The sequence below is a fragment of the Eublepharis macularius genome, chromosome 6 (genome assembly GCF_028583425.1).
Source record: "Eublepharis macularius isolate TG4126 chromosome 6, MPM_Emac_v1.0, whole genome shotgun sequence".
NCBI lineage: Eukaryota > Metazoa > Chordata > Lepidosauria > Squamata > Eublepharidae > Eublepharis > Eublepharis macularius.
In genome coordinates, this window is record NC_072795.1 from 83,856,416 (window position 1) to 83,883,324 (window position 26,909).

The 26,909-nt window shown below is 40.9% G+C and overlaps 1 protein-coding gene across 1 annotated transcript in view; it reads left to right on the forward strand.

The window, feature by feature from the left end:
• Positions 1-26,909, forward strand: part of GRK5 (G protein-coupled receptor kinase 5) — a 252,430-nt gene that overhangs the window by 194,563 nt on the left and 30,958 nt on the right. The window contains exons 5-9 of the mRNA XM_054983923.1: positions 4,948-5,048; positions 9,010-9,102; positions 20,499-20,562; positions 21,530-21,670; positions 22,408-22,598. Of these exons, the coding sequence (XP_054839898.1) occupies positions 4,948-5,048; positions 9,010-9,102; positions 20,499-20,562; positions 21,530-21,670; positions 22,408-22,598 (590 nt within the window). The remainder of the gene's footprint in view (positions 1-4,947; positions 5,049-9,009; positions 9,103-20,498; positions 20,563-21,529; positions 21,671-22,407; positions 22,599-26,909) is intronic.

The following is a 26,909-nucleotide window of genomic DNA, read 5'->3' on the forward strand; positions in this document are numbered from 1 at the left end:
CTTGCTTCCTCAGTGCACCAACCATTACACTATTGCTTGTTTAACCAAAATCTATTATTAGTGGACCTCAGTGATTTATTAAAAGACTTATCATATCATCACATTCTTTTGAGAACACGTGATGAAACTTTATTAATTAATTTTTGCTGTTCTCTCATTTAGCACCACCTGCTGGTCAAGATCCAGTTAAAATGCTTTCTTTAGTACTTTTCGGACGTTTGGCACTCAGCTTAATGAGAGCGTACACTATGAATGATTATCCCAATACTCGCAGTCTCTGTATGAATGGGTTAGTGCATGTATTTTCCAAGCACAGTGAATCAGCTTTGCTGCACGTGAACAGAACCCCAAAGGTTTTGATAGAACATGTTTACACATACCAAAGTTGTATGCACATGGAAAATTTATACATTGTACCATTCACACAAAGTGGTGGTTGTGTGCATTGGGATGATTCCACACACCTCATGTTCCCATTATATATGGATCACCAAAACTGAATGTCTGAAAAGAGCTTTTATGAAGTTATGAATTTCTGCCATTTTTTCATTGTGAATTGTTGAAATTTCCTTTTAAATAGGTTACACATGGTCTGGCCCACTGCCACTCTCTATACCTCCACCTTTGTGTTAAATAAGGAATGTTTGGCATATATATTTGTAGATTCAGTCATCTTTCTTACAACATGTAGACAGGGTTTTGGGGGGGGGGAGAGGTGGTGGAACTCAGTGGGTTGCCAGTACAGGGGGCAACGCCTGGCGGGAAGTGGTGTCCCTGGTACCACATGTGCACGTGCAAAGTGCATGCATGCTCCCAGGACCAATGATGTCATTTTGGGTCAGCTGGAACGGGGGGGGGGGGGGTAAATAGCCCTTGGCAAAAATGGTCACATAGCAGCTGCATGGAGGGCAATCTAAACTCCCCTCTGTCTGGAGATCAGGGGGTGGGGCCACCAGCCATGTGACCAATTTCAAGAGGTTCCAGAACTCCGTTCCACCGCGTTCCATCTGGAAAAAAGCCCTGCATGTAGAACACAATCTGTGGGGGATTCATTGCTAGGATCAGCAGAAAAGGTGAAACCCACAAATATTGGGAGGCATGGGTCTGATGATTCCAAGCAGCAAAACAACCTAATTTCTTGCACAATTTAATGATCACACAGTGTCTCAGTAGGAGTAAAAACAGACTGAAGACCACATTGTGTGATCAGATCACAAATAAATGAAATTGTGAGCCACAAATTTGCAAATGGCAAAGATCTACTATAGTTATTAGCAATGATTATAACTTCTGTGACATAAGACGGGTCGCTTCCCTGATCAAATATTATTTTTCAAGGGTAGATGGATGGGTGGCTAACATCTCTAATAGCTAAACTGAGCCCCCATTGTATGTTAACTGTAAGACTGTATACCACCACTGAGTACAAATAATGTGTTCTTCATGCCCTGCTTAAAAAAAACAGTATAATGTCATGGTTCAGTATTGATTGGGAGCAGAGGCCAAGGGTCCCTGCTCAGCCATGAAGCTCACTGGGTGATCTTTGGCCAGTCACTCTCTTTCATGCTTAACCTGACCTATCAGCATGCCAACTTGAGCTTCCTGGAAGAAGTATGGGATAAAACCAATAATCATCTGTATTACTGGCTAAAGATCTATCTTACGGGGTGGTAAGAATTTATGAAAAGTTTTGAATAGATTGTTGCAAAACAGTTATCTGATAATCACACCAGCAGTAAGTCAGTGGCTCTAATTTGATCTGACAGGGAGAGTCAGTTTTGTGTAGTGGTTAAGAGCGCAGGACTCTAACCTGGAGAGCCGGGTTTGATTCCCTACTCCTCCACTTGAAGCCAGCTGGGTGACCTTGGGCTAGTCACAGCTCTCTGGAGCTCTCTTAGCCCCACCCACCTCACAGGGTGTTTTGTTGTGGGGATAATAATAGCACACTTTGTAAACCGCTCTGAGTAGGCATTAAGTTGTCCTGAAGGGCAGTATATAAATTGAATGTTATTATTGTTGTTATTAGTAGTAGTAAGGTTTCTGGAAATAATGTGTTTAAAATATTGCCTTAGATCCCATAGTAATTTTTTTCTAATTGAAGGTGGGGGTGATTTTTGTCCCTCCTCCCACTGCAGACCAACGGTTTGCACCTTATTAGGTCTCTAAGGGTTCCCAGGAGTTCTCCAGGAGTTGAGCATTTGGGGCTACAAAGGAGAGGGACAGCAAAGAAGTTTCATTTCACTAACAGACATCCCTTCCTCTCACAGACAGTTGCCATGGGATTGTAGCTTTTATACTGGATATTATAGTTTTAGACTATAGTAACAGTAAAAAAAAAAGAATTACATATTTTTAATTGCTGTATACGCCAAGCAAAAGCTAGACTGGCCTCCATTTTGTTTGCTTTATCTACTTCCCTGCATGGTAGGAAGTACCAGTTATGAGCGTCTTTTTCAGATATTAGAGTCACATTTATCAAGAGCTGACCAACCACATGTAATGGGAGTGTACAGTGCCTGTGGTCTTCCTGATATGCTCAGTTGTCATGTTATACGAATATGAGTATTTACCATGTGTGTACACCCTTGGTCTATAATAATAATAATAATAATAATAATAATAATAATAATAATAATAATAATAGATTTATATACCGCCCTTCAGGATGACTTGACACCCATTCAAAGTGGTTTACAAAGTATGTTGTCATTATCCCCACAACAACAATCACCCTGTGAGGTGGGTGGGGCTGAGAGAGCTCCTAGAAGCTGTGACTGACCCAAGGTCACCCAGCTGGCTACAAGTGGAGGAGTGGGGAATCTCCAGATTAGAGTCCTGCGCTCTTAGCCACTACACCAAACTGGCTCTCGAATATGTGAATTCAAGGTCTGAAAAATCCAGTGGTCAGTTCATGTGAAGTGAAGCTGTATGCTCATAATAAATATGTGTATTGCTCCTGTTCACACAGCATGATGACATTATGTAATTGAAGTTTTTGGATAGCACACACTCCTTGTTATACAAGCATGGTCCAAAAAGGACTAAGGTCAATTTCCATATGAGAGGGAATACTGTAGGCCAATGGTGTCTATGTGCAAAAGTAGAATGAACTTACAAATGAACATGAGAACTCTGTACTGCAAGACTTTTCCTAAGCTGCCTTGTAAAATTCTGTCTTCCTGAGTGTGTCTTCCTCTCTTCTTGTTGGCTACATTCCAACTACCAAATCCTCTCTTTCGTGTGTGTGTGTGTGTGTGTGTGTGTGTGTGTACATGCACACACAGGCAGAACACAGATCTCTGCCCCCAACCCCCTATCGCTTAAATGCTGTGGCACCTTGTAGCCACCAGCCAAATAAAATCATTTAAGCAAGCAATAAAGCTTTTTTTAAAAAAGCATGTGATAGTCATCTTCACTTTAAATAATACAATCCCATTCCCATTGTTATTCAGTTGTATAGAACCAATTGGTATGAATGTCATTCTATCTCTGGGTTGATTTTTATTTAGAATTCAAGAATATTCCCTTGTTTTATAAAGTGGGACAGAATTTCAAACAGAAACCAAAATGGTTATATCAAAAGCAACATGAATGGGTTATCTTTTAAATACCATGGGTTTTTTTTCATACAACTAAAAGCCAGAGAACATGATATGGTGGGAATGTTCTAGTGTCTTTCTTGGCCTTAAAAATATGAGGGGGCAGGGGGACAATTTTGGATTAGGACTTCAGTGATAGGCAATGGCAGGTTTAACTTTCGGCCAGACTACAAGTGACGAATGACACAGGTTGGACACTTGTCAGCTTCCCTCAAATTTTGATGGGAAATGTAGGCAGCTTGGTGGAATGTTGGACAAGTGACAGTTGAAAAGTCCATTGGACAGCAGTCAGAGAGCAAAGCTGTAAAACCAGGACGCCTACATTTCCCATCAAAACTTGAGGGAAACTGACAAGTGTCCAACCTGTGTCATTTGTCACTTGTAGCCTGGCCCTGAATCTCACTGCACTGTTTTCCAAGTCAAATTGCCCTTCGCGCCTACAATTAGCCTCACTAGGGAAAGAAAGCAGGTACTCTGTTTTTACTTGTTTTCTTTTTCTACCAGGCATAATTGTAGTTGGGGGTGGAAATAGAAAAAAAGCTTTAACCCTTCTTTGTTCTATGACATGACTTCAGTCTGAATTCCTCCCCAATTCAATTTTAAAGCTAAATTTGTACAGTTATTTATTTATTTCATTAGACTTTTCTTCCACTCTCCCTGCAAGTGGGCTCAGGGTAGATCACATCATTTAAAACACAGTAGCATGATTGCATGCACTTTCCATAAATTTATTTATTTATTTATTTATTTATAGTCCGCCCTCCCTGTGGATGGGCTCAGGGCGGATTACAACATACAGATAAAAACACATTGATAAAACGGTACATTAAATAATGATAAAAGCCAGATTTAACAGCATAAAAACAAACTCTGCACTATGTTCTGACTCTGCACTGTCCCATAATCAATAAAACAGTATAAAAGTCAATCAATTTTCATAGAAAATATAAAATGATTCTTCAGATGGCAGCAGCCAAATCTTTATTAATTAAAATCAGATGGTGGACAGACCTGATGGGGATTTGATCTTCGTCCTCTTGCCAGGCCAGCAGAGGCCTGGGCCAGCCTCAACCATATGCCTGGCGGAACATCTCTGTCTTACATGTTCAGGGGAAGGAGAAAAAACCCTGCCGGGCCCTAGTCTCAGTGGACAGAGCGTTCCACCAGGTTGGAGCCAGGACTGGAAAGGCCCTGGCTCTGGTAGAGTTGCCATCAATATAAAAGTAAAGCCTGGTGATATTTCCTTAACCCTGGGACTATTGAGTTGTTTGTATGCACTTGTATATCAAGAAAATGCTCCCCCCATTACAAAGTTAATATATTGCTCATTCTTTCTGTTTTTTCCTAGTCTCCAGTTTATGTAGCAGAAGTCAGTCGAGGTCTTGTCCAGCAGACAGAAGAAAAACTTGAAAACAGTCCCTGTAAAGAGCTGTTCTCACCTTGTGTAAAGTAAGTATAGTGTGCTGTTCCAAGGTCATGTTATGTTGTTATAGTCCACATGATTCTTTTGCAAAGAAGTTTTACAAAGAAGGTAAAGAGTATCCGAGTTTCCGGCTTGCTTCCTAAAACTGATAGTATGTTCCAAGAGCCATTTCAAGTAAGGATGTGTGTTTTTTGTTTTAGTGTATATAATGTGCCTTATGCTACTGAAGCATAGGATCTGGGTTAAGTAGCAAATTCATGGGAAAGTGAGTATGTATTTTACTGAAGAACATTGCTGCATACAAGGCATTGGTAAAGGGGCATGGTTTGCAGCAGGGAAGGGAGAACCAGGGGGTGTCTGGTGCTGCCTCTTTGTGATGGAGTTAGAAGTGTGGAAAGAAGGCCATGTGTGGGGCTAGCCTCTGCCCAGCTCCTTCTCTTTTGACCATCAGCAGGCATTTTGAGTACCTGGAGGTGCTTCTATGCTGGATTTGGGAGCACAGTACACCACCTTGCTGATTTGGCTGGCACTGTCCAACGTGAATATTGGCAGATGAACTTAGTAAGGGCATGGAGTACTTGCAAGCATGGCCATGAGGGCTTGAGGAGCCTGATACAGCCCCTTGCTGTTTTGGCCGGCAGGGGCCACAATTTTGGCAGGTGCGCTTGGCAGATGCATGGAGAGCCTGCAAGTGTTATCATGCTGGATGGGGCTATGATGCATCTGGGGATCTGCAGCATGATCTCTTGAAATCCATCAGAGCAAGTAGGGGTGGGACTTGACAAAGCAGCAAGCTGTTCTCCCCTTGTTGTGGTAGTAGTGCAAGTCAAGTTGCTTGATTGGTACTCAGTATAGTTTAGGTGAGCACCCTAGGGCGTCATTTGAAGTGCAGGCCTTAGACCAGTCCTCGGGCCTCTGTGCTTTTATGGAGCTGGGACAGGAAGCCCTTGAGGAGTGTCATTATCCTCAACCCACAGATTCTGCAGCTAGAGACTAGGAAGTGGCTACACCTCCCTCAAACATCATGAAGGCTTGGCAAGGAGGATTCTGAGCTGCACAAATGTGACAACTCAAGGCTCAGAGTCAGGATGGCCTTGCCCCGAAATGCAGGGATGTGTCAACAAGGCTTGACTCTTCCGCATCCCACCAATGGCCCACACTGCACCTAGGTTTGGAATAGGGTTTGGCCTGCATGCATCACAGGTCTCCTTTGATCGACATAAGTAAATAAACCTGGCCTTTTTTATCCATCTGAGGTGTCGGCTTGGCTCTCCTTATTCCTTGTCTGCATGCAAAAACATTTTCTTCCTTATAGGGCATCCAAGCAATCAAAGTGTGAATTATTGTTGCTAAAAATATGTGGCCTTCTAAATTTTCAATATTATTTGTGGATTTATGAATGTCATTAATAGCAGCCAAAATAAAAAAGACAGAAGTAATGAATTTCAGCAATAGGACATATTATCAGCAAATTCTACTCTTTGCCCCTTTTATTTATTTCATTGAATTCCATGTCTCACTGTTGGCAATTGCCTGTAACATTATTGGTGATTTTTGCCCCCCACAATTCTTTCATCAGTTTATTAATTCAAGATCTTTTTTCCTCCAAAGTATACTTGGGTATTTTTCTTATCTTTTCCCATCTTCTCTTTTATTTCTGTCTTTGTACATCCCCTAGAATGCCATTTAATGTTTTTAAAATGAAGTGCTTATTTGGGTACCCCTTTCCCATGAATGGGCAAATATTAGTACCACTAGAGAGAGAAATTAGGAATTTTTTACAGTCTACAAGGGTCCTTGAAGAGAAGGCTACCCTTTTGACAGCAGTTTCTCAAGATGTCTGATTGTGGAGAGTGCCCTCAAGTCATAGCTGACTCATGACGACCCCTGGTGAGGTTTTCATGGCAAGAGACTAACAGAAGTGGTTTGCCATTTCCTGCCTCTGCAACCCTATAATAATAACAACAACATCAACAACAATAATATTTGATTTATATACCACCCTTCAGGACAACTTAATGCCCACTCAGAGTGGTTTACAAAGTATGTTATTATTATCACAACAACAAACAACCTGTGAAGTGGGTAGGGCTGAAAGAGCTCCTAGAAGCTGTGACTAAGCCAAGGTCGCCCAGCTGGCTTCAAGTGGAGGAGAGGAGAATCAAACCCAGTTATCCAGATTAGAGTCCCATGCTTTTAACCACTACACCAGACTGGCTCTCACCCTGGTCTTCATTGGAGGCCTTCCATCCAATTACTAAATAAGGCCGACCCTGCTTAGCTTCTGAGATCTGATGAGATCAGGCTCACCTGGGCTATCCAGGTCAGGGCCTCCAGATGGCTACATGCAACAAAATAAACATATCTGTTTTACACACATGACAGCCTATGTGCACCATATGTGTCTTTTTCCTGCCTAGAAGAGAGGTGGTATGAAGCCAACCTTGGATCTATGGGCATTTTACAGTGTGGAGACAGATCCATAAATCACTTTCCGTTTCAAAGTGAAAAAATTAGGCAGTTTTGCAGTCTGTCAGGGCAGAGGAATATGCAAATACTACTGTGCAATGTTCTTCCAGATGGCTTCAATTAGGAGCATTGTAGCACTGAAAAACTTGTGTGTTTTGCTGTCCTTCTGTCTGGGGAATGGTTTATCAGTTTTGCAGAGTCATGGCAATTTTTTCATTGTACTGTAAATCTCCACATATATGGCCTACATTTGCAAATCCTGCCTCCTGTATTTGTCAAGACAGCGAGGCCTTACAACAATAAAAAATATCAAAAGTGGGTGGGACAATCATCATGAGCCATTCCCACCCAATCTCTGGCAGGACACTTTTTATCATTCCTAGATGGTACAATCGAGTATTTGTACAATATACCCAGCTACTGTTTAGTAGTTCTGCTCATGCGGTTGTTTGACTTCTTTTCTGCTATCATTTACTCTTTGTGTTGAAGAGAAGGAGAATCATTCATCTTATTAATAAACTGGTTTTATCCAACTTGGGTGTCTATTGGTGCAATATCATGCTGTGACAGTAGTTTACAGCATGCTGAATTAATAAAGAATTTATAGTTCTGGCAAAGGCAGACGTGATTTGGTGTTAAAAATTATTGCCTGTTCCCTAATAAATATATTGAAAAAATATCTGAAGTGGGTGGGAGAATCATCACGAGCCATTCCCACACAATCTCTGGCAGGACACTTTTTATCATTCCTAGACGGTTCAATCGAGTATTTGTACAATATACCCAGCTACTGTTTAGTAGTTCTGCTCATGAGGTTGTTTGACTTCTTTTCTGCTATCATTTATTCTTTGTGTTGAAGAGAAGGAGAATCATTCATCTTATTAACAAACTGGGTTTGTCCTATTTGGGTGTCTATTGGTGCAATATCATGCTGTGACAGTAGTTTACAGCATACTGAATTAATAAAGAATGTATAGTTCTGGCAAAGGCAGACCTGGTTTGGTGTTATAAATTATTGCTTGTTCCCTAATAAATATATTGATTTTACAGTTCAGGATTTGTAAAAACTTTGATTTGTGTCAAAGTAACAAAACTAAAGATCAAGTAAAGTATTAAAAGGTGACATTTTTTCCTTTTTTAAAAAAAAACTTTTAAAATTATTATGCTGAAATAGTCAAGCCTTGCATATCATTTTGTTAGGCATATGTATTGAGGAGTGCAACAATGTTTTTAAATAAATCAGGTAAGAATTCTTTATACTAGTTGATAGAACATTTAAGGGTGATTAGGAAATGTGGGATTCCTAAATCTGTAAACTTCCTGAAATGTTAGGAACTTCTGAAACTAAACATTCTCTGAGTTTGACATTTACCAGAACATACATGTATACAAACAATTTTTGGCAAAAAAAAAATTTACTATGAAGTAGTGCAAATTAAACTGAGGGTCCTCACTGAAATGCTTCTTTGTAGCAAAGCTCAGTATTATAAAATGTCACTTGTTTTTTATCTGAGACAGATCTGTGCATGACTATCTAAGTGGAGAACCTTTTCAAGAATATTCAGACAGCATGTATTTTGATAGATTTCTCCAGTGGAAATGGCTTGAAAGGTAAGTGATTCCGCAAGGATTTGCATGTGCTTGTTTTATTGTGGAACATGGGAAGGGGGGAATGAAAGGATGATTTCCTGTTTTCAGTGATAGCAAACATTTTCAAATGACTTTTTTAAACTTTCTTGATCTACCATAGATGATAGGAAAATTTGTTGCAAAAAGTTAAATTCCAATCTTTAAGAATTTGCTGTTTTCGTATCGTTCATTCCATTATGCTTTAGCTAACTGAAATATTTAGAAACAAGCAAAGATCAGTTTCATCTGAAACACTAAACAGTCGTGTTCTTCTTCATGGACATGCAAAGCTTGTGCTGGGACCCTTGCCCTGGAACTTGCTTTTGGTGCCAAAGATGTATGAGGTAAAAAGAAATTAGAAAATTCATCTGAGTATATGCAGAGTGCCTTTCTTCTGTCTAGTGAGTAACTGAAGACAAGTCTCACATTTGGGTTTAGAGAACAGGGATATCAGGCATGCTTGAACTCCTTTCAGTTTTGAAATTAAGCATACTATACATGAAGCTGTTTTAAAAGCCCTTCCAAGGCTTTCTCAGAAGCTTGAATGTTGCTTGTTTCACTTTTGGATTTTATCCTCTCATTATGTGTGTTTTTAATAAAAATAAAAGTACAAGTGGTTATGGTAGCTTTAGCCTAGCATAATGTTGATTCTTTTTCCTATCTGTTCTGTAGTTTACCCTCAACTGAATTAGCAGAGCACCCTCTGGTGGCTGATTCGTAGCCCTATAGCTGCAAAACTATTAACAGTAATTCTTCCTTGTGTAGTGTATGTGGTCTTTTATTTATTTATTTTTATTTATGTCATTTATAGTCTGCCTTTCTCACTGAGACTCAAGGCGGATTACACAGCATGAGATTAGTACAATCAGTATCAAGTACATTTCAATACAGTATTAAGGACATTTCATAAACTATACCATAGGGTAAATAGATATGTTTGAAAGACATAGTATTTCTAGTGATAACACTGGATCCAGTGTAACCCCACGGCTCTTAACTGAGTCTGCAAGGGTCAGACGAATTCCATTGAAAGTGGGGAGTACAATGTTCTTCAAGATCTCTGCTTTCCCAACAAGCATCCCTTCGGTCTTGTCTGGGTTCAATTTCAATTTGTTGTTTTTCAACCATTTCACCATGGCTGTCAGGCAGCGATCTAAGATTTCCACTGCATCCTGCGGGGACCTGGATAGCGAGATACAGAGTTGGGTGTCGTCTGCATATTGATGATATCCAACTCCATAGCTGCGAATGAGTTCTCCTAAAGGTTTTACGTAGAGGTTGAATAACATGGGAGATAGGATTGCACCCTGCGGAACCCCACAAGATAGTTCCCATTCTGGAGATAGCTGATATCCACCAGCAACCCTTTGAGTCCGTTCCATAAGAAACGATTTAAACCAGTCTAGGGCACATCTTTTGATGCCCACTTCTGTTTCTAAATGCCTCAACAGGATGGCATGGTCTACTGTGTCAAAGGCTACAGATAGATCCAATAGAAGCAATAAGGAGGCATGGCCTTTATCTATATTCAGATGGAGTTCATCCACTAGTGCTGTCTCTGTCCCATGGCCTGGTCTGAAACCTGACTGGAAAGGGTCCAGAGTGCTAGAGTTATCCAAGAAGGTCTGGAGTTAGTCAGCTACTGCTCTCTTAATCACTTTGCCCAGAAAAGGCAGATTAGAGACTGGGCGATAATTGGCCACATTATTTTTGTCTAGGGATGGTTTTTTAAGTAGTGGATGGGTAACTGCCTGTTTGAGGTGTCGGGGAAAGCTGCCCTGAGTTAGTGATTGATTTACAGTTACCTCAGTGGTTCACTTATGTGGTCCTTACTTGATGTTAACTGCCAGGATGGGCAAGGATCGAGCACACAAGTAGTAGATTTCATAGACATCAAGATCCTGTTAAGATCTGTCATTGTGATTGGTTCAAAGCAATCCAAATGTAAGCTGAATTGTGCATTTATCATTTCTTCTACCTCACTTGCATTGCAGCTAGCAGCTTGATCAGAGTGTATTCATGTTATTTTAATTGTTCACTGAACACTAACGGGTTTTTTAAAAAGTGGACAGTTGGAATAAAAAATAAGAAGGGAGAAAACCATTTTCCCTTATATTAAAGAAATCCAATTATATATGAAAGCTGGATTGCCCAGGAGACTTGACCTTTCTTCGAAATGTCCACTGATTCCATGCAGGGAATAAAGGCGATCAGCTCCACAGACAGCACCGCCCATGACAAGGAAATGATGGATTTGGTAGGGAAGTAAATTGCAGATGCGGCTGTGTAATTTGCTGACTCAGTCCATGTTCCCTGAACGACTTCAACTGATGTCAGAATATGGCGATATGGGGGTGACGTTCCAGTCTATAGACCTCATTAGCGGAATATTTTGAAAATCAAATTGACCTTTCCTGTGTAATTTTGGAGGGGATGGGGCATACAGATTTGTAAGTCTCTCCAGTTGTAAGAAAGAGAACATTTTTCAATTGGGATGGAAAAGGCAGGATTCATTTGCCAATACCTTCTTTATAACATTCTTATTTGTGCCTGATTAGAGCATCTGGTAGGATCCTATTTTAGGTCGTATTTGTCATATAGGTAATGGTGTTTTTAATGTTCAGAGAAGTTCACAGCCCCTTCTCTCTAGCTGTTGCACAGACTTTTAAAATACGACTGTACCTTTAGTGTAGTAGAGAATGAGTGGTATTTTCAGGACTAACCAAGGAGCCCATAAGTTGTCTTTTGAACCTTGGTCAGTAGGTATGGATCTACTCTTCTATCCACACTATCCTATTAATTCTCCATTTTAAAATAATTTCTCATGTCGTCTAACCCACCATAGAGAATATTTTCAAACTGTACTTTAATATGCACATTTTGGCCATGGCCTGTAAAATCCTTCTGATGTGCTAATTTACCCCATGTCCATCCTACTCTAATATCTAGTAGTCTGCTCTGTAAACATTAGAAGTACTAATCATAGGATCGCTGTAGTCCAAAAAGAGGAACAGTGCATGAAACATCATTTTGATATGGTTCTTCTTTCTGATCCTACAATTTTGTTTTTGTGCTAAAATTCCAGGGGCATTGGGATATTCTTATGAACACAAAAGGTATGGCTCATCTATGGTCTTCAGTGCAGTCCCACATTGAGCTTCCGGGAAAAACTGCCCTGAGTTAGTGATTGATTTACAATAGACCTCAGTGGTTCACTTATGTGGTCCTTACTTGATGTTAACAGCCAGGATGGGCATTGGGACTGCACTTGTGCAGGCCAGTGGCTTAGAACAGGAATTTTCTAGCTTTTAGGCTACTGAAGGGGTGACCCCTCCCCCCACAGCTCCCCAAAGCGGTTTTCCCCAGAAAACGGTCACATGGTTAGAGAGGTTGCCCCCCTCTTTTCTTTCAGTTTGTTTTTTGCAGCCACAAAGATCAGATTCTTTTTTCTGATAACTGCTCCTTTTTTGCTGGATCATTTATAGTTAGTTGTTAGTAGTTTATGATTATAGTTACAGTTCTGGTTAAATTCAAAGTTTGTTCTATTAACTGCGGTTCATTTGATTTACTGTGGAGCTGGTGAGTCACATTGCTTCATTCAGTGTTATGGCAGACAAGTCGTTCAAGAAATGTGAAGAGTATGGGACCTAGATGGCCATGACTGAGGGCCATTATCTATACCTTGCTTGCTCAGGCAAAGGCCGTGTAGTCAGCCATTGCAAGCATTGCCAGGTGTTTACACTGAAGGCAGGAGGAGATCCGGCTTCCCAGCTAAAAGCTACTCTTTGAGAGAAAGTCATGTCTAGTGCCATGAGCTCATCAGTAAAGAAATCTGTCCCAGCAGAGCTCTCAAATCCACCAACAACCAAACCCTCCACGGAGTCAATGCCAGCTATGATGGAATGAGTTTTAAATTCAAAGATTACCAAATGCTGTGTCTAGAGAGTAGAAGGTAAAGGGTTAAAACAACTGCCTGAAGGGAGGATGATTGATATGCTTCTCTCCCCTCTCTGTGATCTGCCAGTGAGAAGGTAACAAACTGGAGCTGACAGGATTGTCAGGGGAGAGTCAAAGCTTGGAATCTGACCAGAGAGGGTCAGACTGAGAATCCTTTATGTGAGGGCAGGGGCGGTGGGGGGGGGGGGAGGAGGGAAAGCTTCCCTAACTGGGACAGCTTAAGGTTTATGAAAAGCTTTTAGTTGGTGAACTAAAGTGGGAAAGCAAGCAGTAATTTTACTCAGACAAGATAGAACTGGGAGCTTATGGTTGACAAAGGAAGTGGGTAGAAAGGAGACATACACACATACCCGCTTCAGCCAAGAGAACAGAGTTATGTCTATAGGAGAAGAATAAGTCCTGTCCAATTTTTGAAAATGGAATTTTGGCTCTGTGGAGTACCCTGAGTCTGGAGTAAAAGGAAAAAAAGTGCTGGGTTGAAGTCAAAACACCTAAGCTGTAAAGTGAAATCTATGAAGGAACCTCATTTAAGTAACTTAAGCCTGAAACTACCAATCTCTCACTTCTAAGATCTGTACCTACTGAAACTAAATTTTAAGAAGACTATTATGCCTAATGCTTGTGAAGTATTCTGTTCAGCAAACAAAATTTACCTCAGCTTTCCTTTCCCTGCCTGTCTACATACCAACACTACCTGTTGAATAAACCTGCTATTTTTGAACTTTACTTAGCCTCTAGTGTCATTTCATTTTAAAGAAACTGTGGGCTTCTGCTTTTCCCCTACTTAATTATGGGCTGGGATATAAGCCAGATATATATACATTTTTAAGTGTGGGACAAAAGGAATTCTAAGTTACATGCTACCATAGTGCTAAGTTACACGCTACCATAATTACACGCTATCATAATTCTAAATTACATGCTACCATAGGCTTCCCAGCCCCAGCAAACAACCTCATCGGTTTTGGAGGGAAAATCTACCTCACAGTGGGTGAGTGAGCAGGCTAGTATGCTATACCAGCCTAGGTTTTGATGTCTCTCATAATACTGTTTGGTCTGATGGCTTCTCATCAAAGCCAACATGAACTGCATTCTCGGTCCCGAGACACCTTGGTTTCAGCTCAGATGGTTGCTGACTTCATAAGCCCAGAAGACTCTCCTTCCAGGTCTCAGAGCAGCACTGAGTGCTCCCAGGGAGAGCACCCAGATCTCCGGCACCGAGTGCTTCCAGGGAGAGTATGACGCAAGCACAGGGATCTCAAAACATGTGGACAAGCCTCGACATAAGTCTTGTTGGCAAACTGGTCATTCGAATCTGACTCAACCATTGGATCCAACAGTGGAGATGCCATTGCTTCCTACTGTCAACAGGAGATCGAGTTCTGCTTCCCCAGAATCAAGGAGAGTTAGTCTGGTGTGGTGGTTAAGAGTGGCAGGACTCTAATCTGGAGAACCGAGTTTGATTCCCCAGTCCTCTGCTTGAAGCCAGCTGGTTGACATTGGGTCAGTGACAGCTCTCTCAGAGCTCTATCAGCCCACCCACCTTAAAGGGTGATCATTGTGAGGACAATAATAACACACTTTGTAAACCGCTGGATAAGTGTGGCATTAAGTTGTCCTGAAGGGCAGTATGTAAATGGAATGTTATTATAAGGGAGGAAGTACATGTGGAGCCTGTCTGACCCTGGGAGTCTCATTCATGCTGTTCCGGGCAGTCACAGCTCCCATACCATGAAGTACCGTGGTACCACCACTACCCACCACCCATCTACAATTATGACTGGAGTGAGTTTTATTCGACTTACTTGCATTCAGTACTGACTCAATTGTATCCAAAGAAGATACGCCAGTCCCTGGATCCAAGTTAGATCACTCTTCTCCATCCTAGTGCTTCTGGGCACAGATCGGAATCGGACGTAGAGCTGCTCAGGTCCAAACACAGTCTAAGCTTCACTTCAGTTCAGACCCTTTACCTGAAGAAGCTGTAGGTGATTCTGAGCAGAATTCTTCAAATATTTATTTGGAGAATCAATATTTGGAGAACTATATGCTGAGCAGATGCTCCGCATGGTAAAGTCACTCAACATAGATGCCTCTGCTTCAGAACAGAAACCAATGGACAGTATCCTACAGCATATATATTCTGATATCCCAATATAGTGGCTTTTCCTATGAATGAGGGATTTTGGGAGGTTATAGAGAATCTGTGGCGAAAGCTTGCATCTTTCCCAACGACCAGCAAGAAGGTGGAAGAACTTTACAAAGTGAAGCAAGACCAATGCCCTTATCTGTTCACCCACCTTCCTGCTTTGTATCTTATTGTGGAGGAATTATAGGCCAGACATCGACAAGGCTATCTCTCCACTCCTACAAATAGAGAGGGGGGAAAGTTGGATGGCATGGGGAGAAAAATGTATTCCATCTCTGCCCTTAATATTAAGATGGCTAACACGCATGGCTTCATTCCACTGCCCTCCCACTGGAGACTCGAAACAAGATACAATGAGGGCACCTCATTGTTCTTAGAAAAGACAGATGAATATTTTTCGAAAAAGAAGGATAGGTAGACTGCCAGATCTTACAGCATTCTACTACAGTCTTCATGTGTCTTGACGTACAGCCAACCTACAAGGTGTGATTACCAACCCAGACGAGATTACAGATCCTACAGAAACCACCCAAATCAGCCACAGTATCCATACCGGGCTCCTTACTCTGACCAGTCCCAGTCAAAAAGAAAGTCGTCAGAATAGCTAAGCCAACCCATCAGTGTCAGTCCTCTAAAGACTCCCCAAGGTCAAAAGGGCGAGTTTTGACTAGACTCCCATACAGTGACTGCCTCTGCATTATTTAATGACAGATTGTCACAGTTTGTTCAAGCATGGAAAACTATTTCTTCAGATACTTGGGTTATTTCAGTAATTAAAGTTGGTTATAGGTTAAGAATTTCACACTCTGCCTTCTACTTATTTACCCTCTCAAGCTCCAAATAATGTACTCCTGCAGTTGCAAGAGGAAATCCTCCGTCAGCTGCACTGGTTACCGGTTGAGTACTGGGTCCAGTTCAAGGTTTTGGTGTTTACCTATAAAGCCCTATGCGGACTGGGCCCAGCATACCTTCGGGACCGCCTCTCCCCATATGTTCCCCGGAGGTCACTTCGATCAGCCACTAAGAACTTGCTGATGGTCCCTGGCCCCAGGGAGGTCCGCCTGGCCTCTACCAGAGCCAGGGCCTTCTCAGTTCTGGCTCCGACCTGGTGGAACTCTCTGTCTGAGGAAACTAAGGCCCGGCAGGATTTGTTATCTTTCCGCCGGGCCTGCAAGACGGAGATGTTCCACCGGGCATTTGGTGGGGGCTAGGCTGTCCTCTCGCTGGCCATACCACTGAAGACCCTCCACCACCCATGCAGGACAATGCTGCATTTTAATATTTAATATTCTACACCCGCCAATTATAATGGGTTTTTATACGATGTTTTAATGTTTTTATAGTGTTTTTACTGTTTTTAATTTGTTGTCAAACCGCCCTGAGCCCGTCTGACGGGGAGGGCGGTCTAAAAATGTAATTAAATAAATAAATAAATAAAATTCAATCTTTGTTAGCTAAAGGGACCCTTCCAGAAGTGTCAGACAACCTTTTTGGGTTTTTCTCTCACTTCTTCCTGGTAGGCAAAAAGGATGAAGAGAAAAAGGCCCATTTTAGATTTCAGTGCCCTTAATGACTACCTGAGAATCACAAAATTCAGGATGGTCATGCTCTTTTGGGTCATATATATGGTCTCCCAGGATGCCTGGATGACGGTCCTTGATTTATAAGACACTTACTTTAATTTTTCTGTACACCAGGACCACGGTAGGTTCCTCCGGTTTGGTTTTCATGGTGTGGTGTTCCAGTATACTGCTTTACACCCATGATTGAGGAAACTACCTGTTGGGAAAGGGTTCCTGAGAAGAGAAGTAACATGACATTGGTTTGACTTGGCGGTATTTTGAATTAATGGCTGTGAAGAAGAAGGACGAAACGAGCAATTCTAAATGCTAGCAGGCTCGTTGCCAACTTTGGGCGAATCTCGTTGGGCTTGTTACCACGGTGGAATATCACCCGCAATTTACTTTGAGCCAACTGCACAATAACTGTCATTGATGCTGGGAGTGCAATTTTTCGAAAGTCATTTGAGGACAGGACAGTCGTGGAAGGACAAAGTTACTGAGCCAATGACTGGGCGGATTAGTGAAAGTTAAAGACATATGCTGCAAGTTAAAAATAACGAGCTGGCTATTGGACCCTATATGGACTCTTTGTATTTGGAATGTTGGGGACTGGACTTAAGAAATCAGTGTACATTAGTTCCTTTGTAGCTTATACGATGATGTTAAATGGGTTCTGATATAGCATATGGTGATATGGATTTAAATTGCATAACCAATACATAAATTTGTGGTATTTGTATTACTGATGTTTTGTGGATTCCTGTGGTTTTCCACTATCTGGTACCATTCTGTGTTATTGGAATCCTTCCTTGTTTGTTGCGGTTTTGTTGACATACAATACAACAGCTGTATTATATATAAACAAGCAAGGTGACACAGCTTCCAAGATGCTCTGTGCAGAGGCTATCTGCCTGTGGGAATAGGCAATAGCTCGTGGTACCTGCATATTGCGGGGTCCCACAATTCCAGGGCGGACCGGTTCAGCGGGTTTGGCAGTTCTCACCACAAGTGGGTCATTGCAGACAAGTAAGTCCATCAATTCAATTCAGCAACCTTTATTGGCATTACATCCATGTTAACAAAAACACTCGACAAGTAAGTCCATCAATTTTTTCAGCAATGGGGTTTCCCAGAAGTTGACCTTTTTGCCATGCAGGACAATACAAAAGCCGCTTCTACTTAAGGCGGGGAAGTGACAGGGATTCCCTAGGAGATGTCTTTCAGATCCAGTGGGCAGGAAGGTGGTTCTACGCCTTCCCATCCATCCCAGTGATACACTGAGTAGTATGCAAAATCCGAAACAGACCAAATCAGGTGCATCCTCATAGCTCCATTCTGGCCACGGCAACTCTGGTTCCACACTCTCAAATGCCTGGGCAAGGGGAATTATATTTACTTAACCATTGGCACCAGACTTATTTCATTTTAGGCAGATGTTGCATTACAACCTAGGCACGCTACACGTGACAGCATGGTTCCTCAAACATTAAGATTGCAATGTTCTGAGGAAGTGGCAAATGTCTTACTAAATGCTCACAGACCCTCTAGTAGAAGATCTTATACTCTTAAGTGGAACAGGTTTGCGCTTTGGGCTGATGCTAAAGGAATTGCCTGACACCTGTTCTTTGTCTAATGTCTTTGACTTAAATATCCCTGCAAACCTCAGGTTTGGCTTCTTCATCTCTGAAGATCCACTTAACTGCCATTTCCGCTTTCCATACTGATATAGATAGGGAAATGATATTTTCACACTACCTGTCAAAGTTGTTTTTGAAAGGACTATATAATTTGTACCCACCAATGCCTCCTCTGGTATCACAATTATCTCTCTCCCTGGTCTTAGCCAGACTGATGTTAAAACCATTAAGAGTAATTGGCAACATGCCATTTACCTCTTGTTTCCTCTAAGGTGGCCCTCTTAGTAGCTGTTACATTGGCCAGGAGAGTTTGTGAACTCCAAGCATTAAGGGTGGATCTCCCCTTCCTACAGGTGTATCTTGACAAAGTGTACTAGTTGGCAGTTTTTAAGCAAGGTTGTGTCCAGATTTCATGTGTCTCAGAGCATAACCCTCCCAGTGTTTTTTCCCAACCTGACAACTTCTCAAGAATGTATGTTACACATGTTGGATGTGAGGAGAGCTCTTTTGTTTTATATGGACAGAACTCAATCCTTTCAGAAGGACTCTGCATTTTTTGTTTGCCATTCTGACCCTGATAAAGGCAAAGCTGCATCATCTCAGACAATATCTAGATAGGTAGTACTTGCTATTAAAATGTGTTACAAGTCTGCTCAAGTTCCCTGCCTGTTTACTCTTATGTGCCCATTCAGCAAGAGCACAAGCTGCTTCCACTGCATTCCTTCAAGGGGTGCTGCTGGTGGACATCTGCAAGGCGGCTACATGGTCTTCAGTGGGTAACATTCATTAAGCACTACACAGTGGGTGTTAACTCTGGAAGAGAGAGAGCAGTAGGTCATGCAGTCTTACAATCTCTCTTCATCTGAGAGTATCACCCTACCTCCTTGGTGAGTAGCTTGCTATTCTCCCAATGTGGGACTGCATTGAGGACCGTAGATGAAAACAGGGTTGCACTTACCTGTAACTGTTGTTTATCTAGGTCTTCATGCAGGCACACATTCCCTCCCTCCTGCCTTGCTGTGGGCTCGCTGCAATATGTTGTTGAAGGATTTGTGGCGGCACAGGACAACTAAAGGAAAAGGGGGTGACCTCTCTAACCACATGACCTTTGAGTGGGAAAAAATGCTCCAGAGTGGTCCAGGGGGAGGGGGTGACCCCTCAGTAGCCTAAAAGCTAGAAAAATCTTGTTGCAAGCAGCTGGACTGCACAAGAGCAGTCCCAATGTGTGCCTGCACAAAGACCTAGATGAACAACAGTTACAGGTAAGTGCAACCCTGTTTTATCCTCTTTGTCACTTCTAGCATGCCACAGAATGTGGCAGAATAAAGGGTGCAACAGCTACATGACATAAGACAGTAACAGGGTTCCCAACATGTTTTGCTTACAAATCCAGTGTGGGAAACTAGGTGGATATTTGCAATGGAAGAACAGTGGGAGCTGATGCTTAATTCTTCTCTTTACTGTCAGTTATGGCTAGGAAGCATCTTGTAAAGTATTTTGCAGCTGTTCCCCCCTCCCCCCAAGACTTAAAAGGACTCAGGTGGGGAAATCAGACCAACAGAGAGAGGATTTCCAGGGAAGAAATAAATGCCACAGGAAGGGTTTTGTGCTCCTTCCTCCTGTCTGCCAATTCCCATCTACATATTGCCCCCTAAGTCATGCATTGATATTACTTTGGCAGTTTGGGGAGGATGTGTTTGCCAAGCTAACATTTCATTATTCAACACCCAGGTTCATATTTCTTCCTGCATTTTGAAGGGGGAGGATATGCTGCTTCAAATATCAAATCACATTCTGCTATATCGCTGCAATAAATGCCAACAGAACTATGTTTGAGTTCTCCAAAAGGAGAAGAAAGCAAAATCACTCATAGCTAATAACTCCTTAGGACTGAAAATAGTATAGTCTGAAAAATCTTCAAAACATGGAGAGTTTGAAAATGCTAGTAATGGTGTTGTTACATATAGTAACCTGAAATAAAAGGATGATGAAAAGTTACCTTTTGAAGAAACATTTTCAAATTTCCTTTAAACTATTCTCTCTCCCCCTTTCCCACCTCTTTTCTTTTTTCAGGCAACCAGTAACGAAAAATACATTTAGGCAGTACAGGGTATTAGGAAAAGGTGGTTTTGGGGAGGTGAGTAATTCTGAAAACTTCTGTTAAAAGCTGTTTGCACCTCAGAAAAATAACATTCTAAGATGCAGTCAAATTAAGAGTGACTGAGTTTGACATGATAACTTATACTTTATATAATAAACCTTATACTTTACTGTTGTTTTCTTTGTTGTTCTTGTTGTTAATGTCAGTACATTTTAATTAAATGTTAGTATAAAATACAAGTAAAGCACAACGCTTGGGAGGCCTCACTTGAGATATCACATCAAAGTATATTTTATGTGTTTTCTTAAGCACTCAGAAATTAGTGCAGAATGCAGCCCGGTTCTCCCAGTTCACCCCCCAAAACTCTCTTGCTTTGTTGATTATCAGGGGAGAATATTCCATCCTCCAGCCACTCAGCCCCACCTTCTGGCTGCTGCTTCTCTTTTATGATTTTAGATGGTTGTTCAGTTTTTTGTAAGCCACTGTGAGTTCTGCTTTGCAAGAGAGAAGTGGGACAAAATATTTAAATAAAAATAAAATAAACCCATGTTGGGTTTATTCTGGACTGTTGTAATTCAACTCAGAATGCTAACAGTGTGGTTATTACAACTCAGTACTCTCATCATCTTTCTTCATACCCAAGACCTTAGCTCTATTCAAACGTTTTGAACATGGGTTATAATAAATGTGTATGGGGGGATTGTGCTTTTGCCTACCTCCCCATGTGTTTGATTAGTTGTATGTGCATACCGTATGTGTGACCATATGGAGTCTATGCACATTCATCTTGTGTGTGCTCAGATTCTGGGTAGCCCCAACCTTCCATGTGTTAATTCCCACACACATATGATTTAGAATATCCATATAAGGCTCTTTTGTTCCATCAGTAAAAACAGCTGTTAAATGTGTTGAAAATATGTGATAGTTTTATTGATAAGATGGTAAATTACTATTCCTACTGTACTCCCCCCATCCATTCTTTTGTAATTTTTTTCCCCTTCAGGTATGTGCTTGCCAAGTACGAGCAACTGGGAAAATGTATGCTTGCAAAAGATTAGAGAAGAAAAGAATAAAGAAGAGGAAAGGTGAATCTATGGCCCTAAATGAAAAGCAGATCCTAGAAAAAGTCAATAGTCAATTTGTAGTAAGTATTGCTGTATATTCAGTAGGCACTGACTTTCAGTAGAATTCAACTTGGATGAGTCACAGCTCTGTGCATGACAGGCAGAAGTGGAGAGCAAGGTCGTCCCTTGCTTTCCCACCCACTGAGCACACGTACTCCACTTTAGACACTATGAACCATCTATATAACATGCAAATGGGATCAAATCCCATCTTAGCCTCCATTCAGCCAACTGGCTCCTGAATATTACCTAACTGCACGTACTGATCCTAAGCTTGTAGGATTTGGCCAATGTCAGAGGATAGCTATAGTGTGTTTTCATTCTTTCACTCCCCCACAGGACTACATATTGTCTAGCCTAGTCCTTGATAGCACACATAGTAGTTGATGGTATTGGTCACAGAATATGTACAGTGTTTCACAGTTGATTCAAGGAGACATGCCATGATTGGTTGTGCTGAGTTTGTTTTCATATAACTACAACCACCATGGATATCTCAAGGCAATGTTCACTGGCAACTTACAGGCTTTGATAGAGTTGGATGGGTTCCCAAGTGAATTATTTTCTACTGAGGTCCACTTCAACAGGTTTAAAATTCAGTCATGGAATTCCAAGGACATTTACATCTTCAGTTTTTTGCTCCTTAATGGCATGCTATCTTGTGGCATTCCTAATCTTAATGAAAAATGTTAGCAGTAAACAATACATATGCATCAGGAATTTTCTTCTGTTTGAACTATCACACCTGCCTTTCTAGGTCAACTTAGCCTATGCTTATGAAACAAAGGATGCGCTGTGTTTGGTTCTGACCATAATGAATGGGGGTGACTTGAAGTTCCACATATATAACATGGGAAACCCAGGCTTTGAGGAAGAAAGAGCCTTGTTTTATGCAGCAGAGATTCTTTGTGGCTTAGAAGACTTGCATAGAGAGAACACTGTGTACAGGTAAATATTCTCCAGTGCCTACTGAAGCTTATTATGTGTCTCCCTGTTGTTTTAGGGGGGAAGGAATTGTAGGCTAAATAGAGCTGAGGTAAATATCAGTGCCATATATAGCCACATCCACTTTTGTGCTCAAGAGCTGGCTTTTTAACAGGATCACAGAAATGCCTACACATTAATTATACACATCTGTATAGTTTACAGAAATTAATCTGTGAATAGCATCTAGCCAAACATTTAGGGTCCTGTTGGCAAATATATCTCAGAAATTTTACCTCCTTTGTATAGGTAGGTATACATTAGAATCCCATGTTCAGTTCTAAGAATCTCTAGATAATTTTTTTTCAGGTAAGAGAGCTGAGAAGGACCTCTTCCTAAGAACCTGGGGACCTGCTGCTAGTCAAAATAAATTATTCTGGCTTATTGGTCTGAGTCAATGTAAGGCAGAGTTTATAGTGCACATGCTTGGAATGCAGAACGCTGCTTGTTTAAGCTAGAACTGCTTCAGCAATAAATATCTAATGGCAATATTTTTTTTTTAATCCAAGCTTCTCTGAATGAAGTGGCAAGTCAGAGAGATGGCTAGGCAGAAACTCTTCTTGATTGCTGCATTTATTTTTTTTCAGGGAATTATTTGCTCCAGAAGGATATGCAACATATGTAATTCTTTATCATAGTCTGAAGGGGAGCAGTCTCAGATGGTTGTTTCTGTGATTTCTCATCACTTGTTGATTAGCTTCACATGGGATATGGGATCTATGGGATGTTGTGAGGTGGAACCAGTTTTCATGAGTGTCCTGTCCTGTAGGTGCCAGGAAATAGAATTTCCAATACACTGTTTATCTTCATGACCCTGTCTTCTGAGATCAGTATTACTGGTATCCTATATTTAATAGATCCCAAAGAAGATTGATGAGACGCCATCTGGGGAAAATGAGTTATAAGAAGATAATGTGTTTTTAAAATAGACTGCAGTGTAGATCATAGTTACAGCCCATCTATGGTGTGCTATTTCTAGTGTTACATTTGTCATGACAAATTATTTAGATTTTACATCTCCTGATGTCTGATCTCATCATGTTCTCCTTTATAAGACTTGAGCATCAGAAGAGCTTGGAAGGGATTATAAGATTCACATGTGGAAAAATGAGAATTCCACTGTAGTCCCTACTTTCTATATCATTTCATGAAAACTCTGAAAAGGCAGATCTACTGCTCCCATTCAAGTTTCATAATAAGTACAGTAGAGATTGCATGGAATGTTTATATTTGGTAGATTGTGCCCAGTTACACTCTTGTGATGAATGTATGCGCATGTGATTTCTTTTTATTGGAGAAGGAATAGCCTCTAATTTTTAAAAAAATGTGAGGATTTGGAGATGGCACTGGTATACTTTGATTCCTTCCCTATTACTCATTTCCAAGGTAAGCAATTTATGCGAGAATTCAAATTAGAAGCACAACAGAGGCTCTGCTTTCATTTATATGAAGAAGTCTGGACAGCTCCACTAAGGAAATGAAAGGGCAGTTATTCAAATCCAAAGAAACCACTTCCATATGGTTCTTTTATGGCTCACATAATATGATGAACATGATGCAGCAACATTGCTGAAGCTAAGTAGATCAGAGTCTGATCTGGGCCTAAATGGGAGACTGCTTGGGAAAATCATGTATGTTGCCTTGGAGGAAAGGCAGGTAATAAATGCAACCAGTCTTCGCAATTTAAAGCTTCATCATTTGATTTCTTATGGCTGGCTCCTTAATTACAGTTGCTATCATGTTACCTGACATCTACATGGACATGCTTTTGAGAAATGTAGAAGTAACAGGAAGTGTATTATAACAGTGGCATAAAGATTGCAGCAGAGATGGAGGCCATCTGTGAAGACAGGTACAATACATGTCCTGCCACTCATTTCAGCCAATGATTCCTTTGCATGATGAAAATATATCGGAGATTAAAGCAACTGAAAAACACGAGAGACTGTTATCTTTCTATGACCTGTTTTCTCCTAGGGTTTTCTCCTAGGATTCATTTTTAAGTGTTACCTTGAAAACATCTGTCTTAAAAAATTTAAAGCAAAAACATGTATTTATATATAACAATAACTCAAGGCAGCTTCCAAAAAAAATTAAAACCATAATGAAATTAATTACATCTAAAAGAAATACCAACAATTCCTTATAATACTGAAGTTACTTACCTAGCAAAAATCCTTGTCAAATCCTTAAATGTCCTCAAAGGGGGAGGGGAGGCAGCAAAGAGAGTAGGCCTTCTTCATACTCAGCCAGATTGTTCCACAGCAGTGGAGCAGCCCCAAAAGCTTTCAACTGGCCTACAAGCAGTTTCTGCATCATTATGGATGGAACTGATTTAAAAACCCAAAAAACTTCACTCTGATGAGTGCAGCAGTTGCATGGTCCTTAATGTATGCAAGTCCCAAGTTATGAAATTTTTAAAAGTTAAAATCAGCATGTAAGGGTTTGCTTTTTAAAAACCCCTTTTTAACTTTTAGTCTTTGGACCTTTAATCCATCTCCTCCTTACTTTACTTTAAACTTACACCTCAGGAAGGATCTGGTCACGGTTAAACCAAGACCCTTTTAAATTCCACTCATGCAGAGCTTCAGGCGTTCTCTGCTTTACCCAGCTTTTTACTTAGAGAACACCTTCCCTTTTATATTTGTGTATGATGTTTGTATCGTTGCCTCCCTGACTCCCTCAAAAGGTTTTCGATGTCACCAAAGGCTTTCACCTCATACCTCAGTTTAACTGGTAAGATAGATAGGCTTGATATAGATGGTAATTTAACAAAACTATCAGCAGCACATGTGGATAGTTGTGAGGTAAAAAAGGATGTTTTTTATCCTTAACAAAGTCGAATTTATTTATAAGCACAGGCATGATGTTTGCAGAGTTTTGATAAGTGTATTGTTTTCAGAATAGTTTTTAAGCTTGGTAATAATTACCTCTTCTTAAAGGTATTTTCACAGACTCAGTTACACAGAATAATTTTCCACACAGGTCTCTTCACTAAAAGAATAAACTCTCTTCATATCCACACAGACATAGATTTACACACATCTTCCTTGAACTAGATAGATTAATCTCTCACTCAGATAAACACAGAATGATGCACACAGGTTGTCTGACAGACAGAATCTTTTCTCTGAGACACCCAAAACTGACTTAACCAGAATCTCCTGGCTGGTTAACTTACTTTCAAAAACACAGAGACACAGACTCTCAGGCCCCAAACAGTTTGTCTGATTTGGCTGGGAATTCTTGGAATGCCTCACAGATTCACTGAACTTGGCAGAATGAACACTTTATCTCAGAACACTGCCTAAAACTTGCAGTTCACTCCACCCCTGAGGATACAGCTACCATCCAATCAGTGCAGAGTCCATTTATCCATCCAGCCACCCTCCTCCTTTCTTCAGGGGCCTGCATTTAGATCCACACAAATAAGTTGAATTTTGCTAGTGGGAATTTTTCTAGAGGACAGCACTATTTAGCAATTCAACCAGAGTCAAACAACCAAAGTTTGTCGTTGACTCAGTGTCAAAATCTCTATTTTCCCTTATACAGCAGACCAAATAATTATATCCCTGTCCAATGAAACTGTTTTTAAACTCCACAAATACGCACTATCTTCTCATCTTTCTTCTTTCTGCAATAGCTAAGAATGTGAGAATGCAAAAGCCCTGCTGGGTGAGATCAGTGGTCCATCTAGTCCAGCAGTTTCTCACAATGGCCAGCTGGACAGCCTGCTAGGAGGGCACGGCTGTCAGAACCTCCCTTTGTGTCCCCCTGTGTCCAAGAACAGGTAATCAAAGGAGGTTTTTTCGTTAGTCACCATGGCTTAAATAGCCATTGAAGAACTTGCCATCCATGAATTTAATCCTCTTTAAGGCCATCCAAGACAATGGCCTCAATGTATCTTGTGGCAGAGTGTTCCATAAATTAATAATGCATTGTTTGAATAAATGCTTTCTTTTGTCTGTATTGATTCTGCTGCCCATCAGTTTCATTGGGTGTCTGCAAGTTCTAGTATTTATGGAGAGGGAGAATAAGTTCTCTCTATCCACTTTTTCCACAGTTTACATAATTTATGAACCATCTTTTTTTTCTAAATTGAAAAGCTCCAAACTCTTCAGTTTATCCTTTCCTCATACAAGACATCTTCAAATCCCTAAAATATTAAATAATTACAAACTATGTACAGAAAGTAAATGAATTAAAAGAACTATTCAAGGAAATGGTTAAAATTAAAATGAAAAAGTATGCGGAGAATGACCTTGATTGCATCAT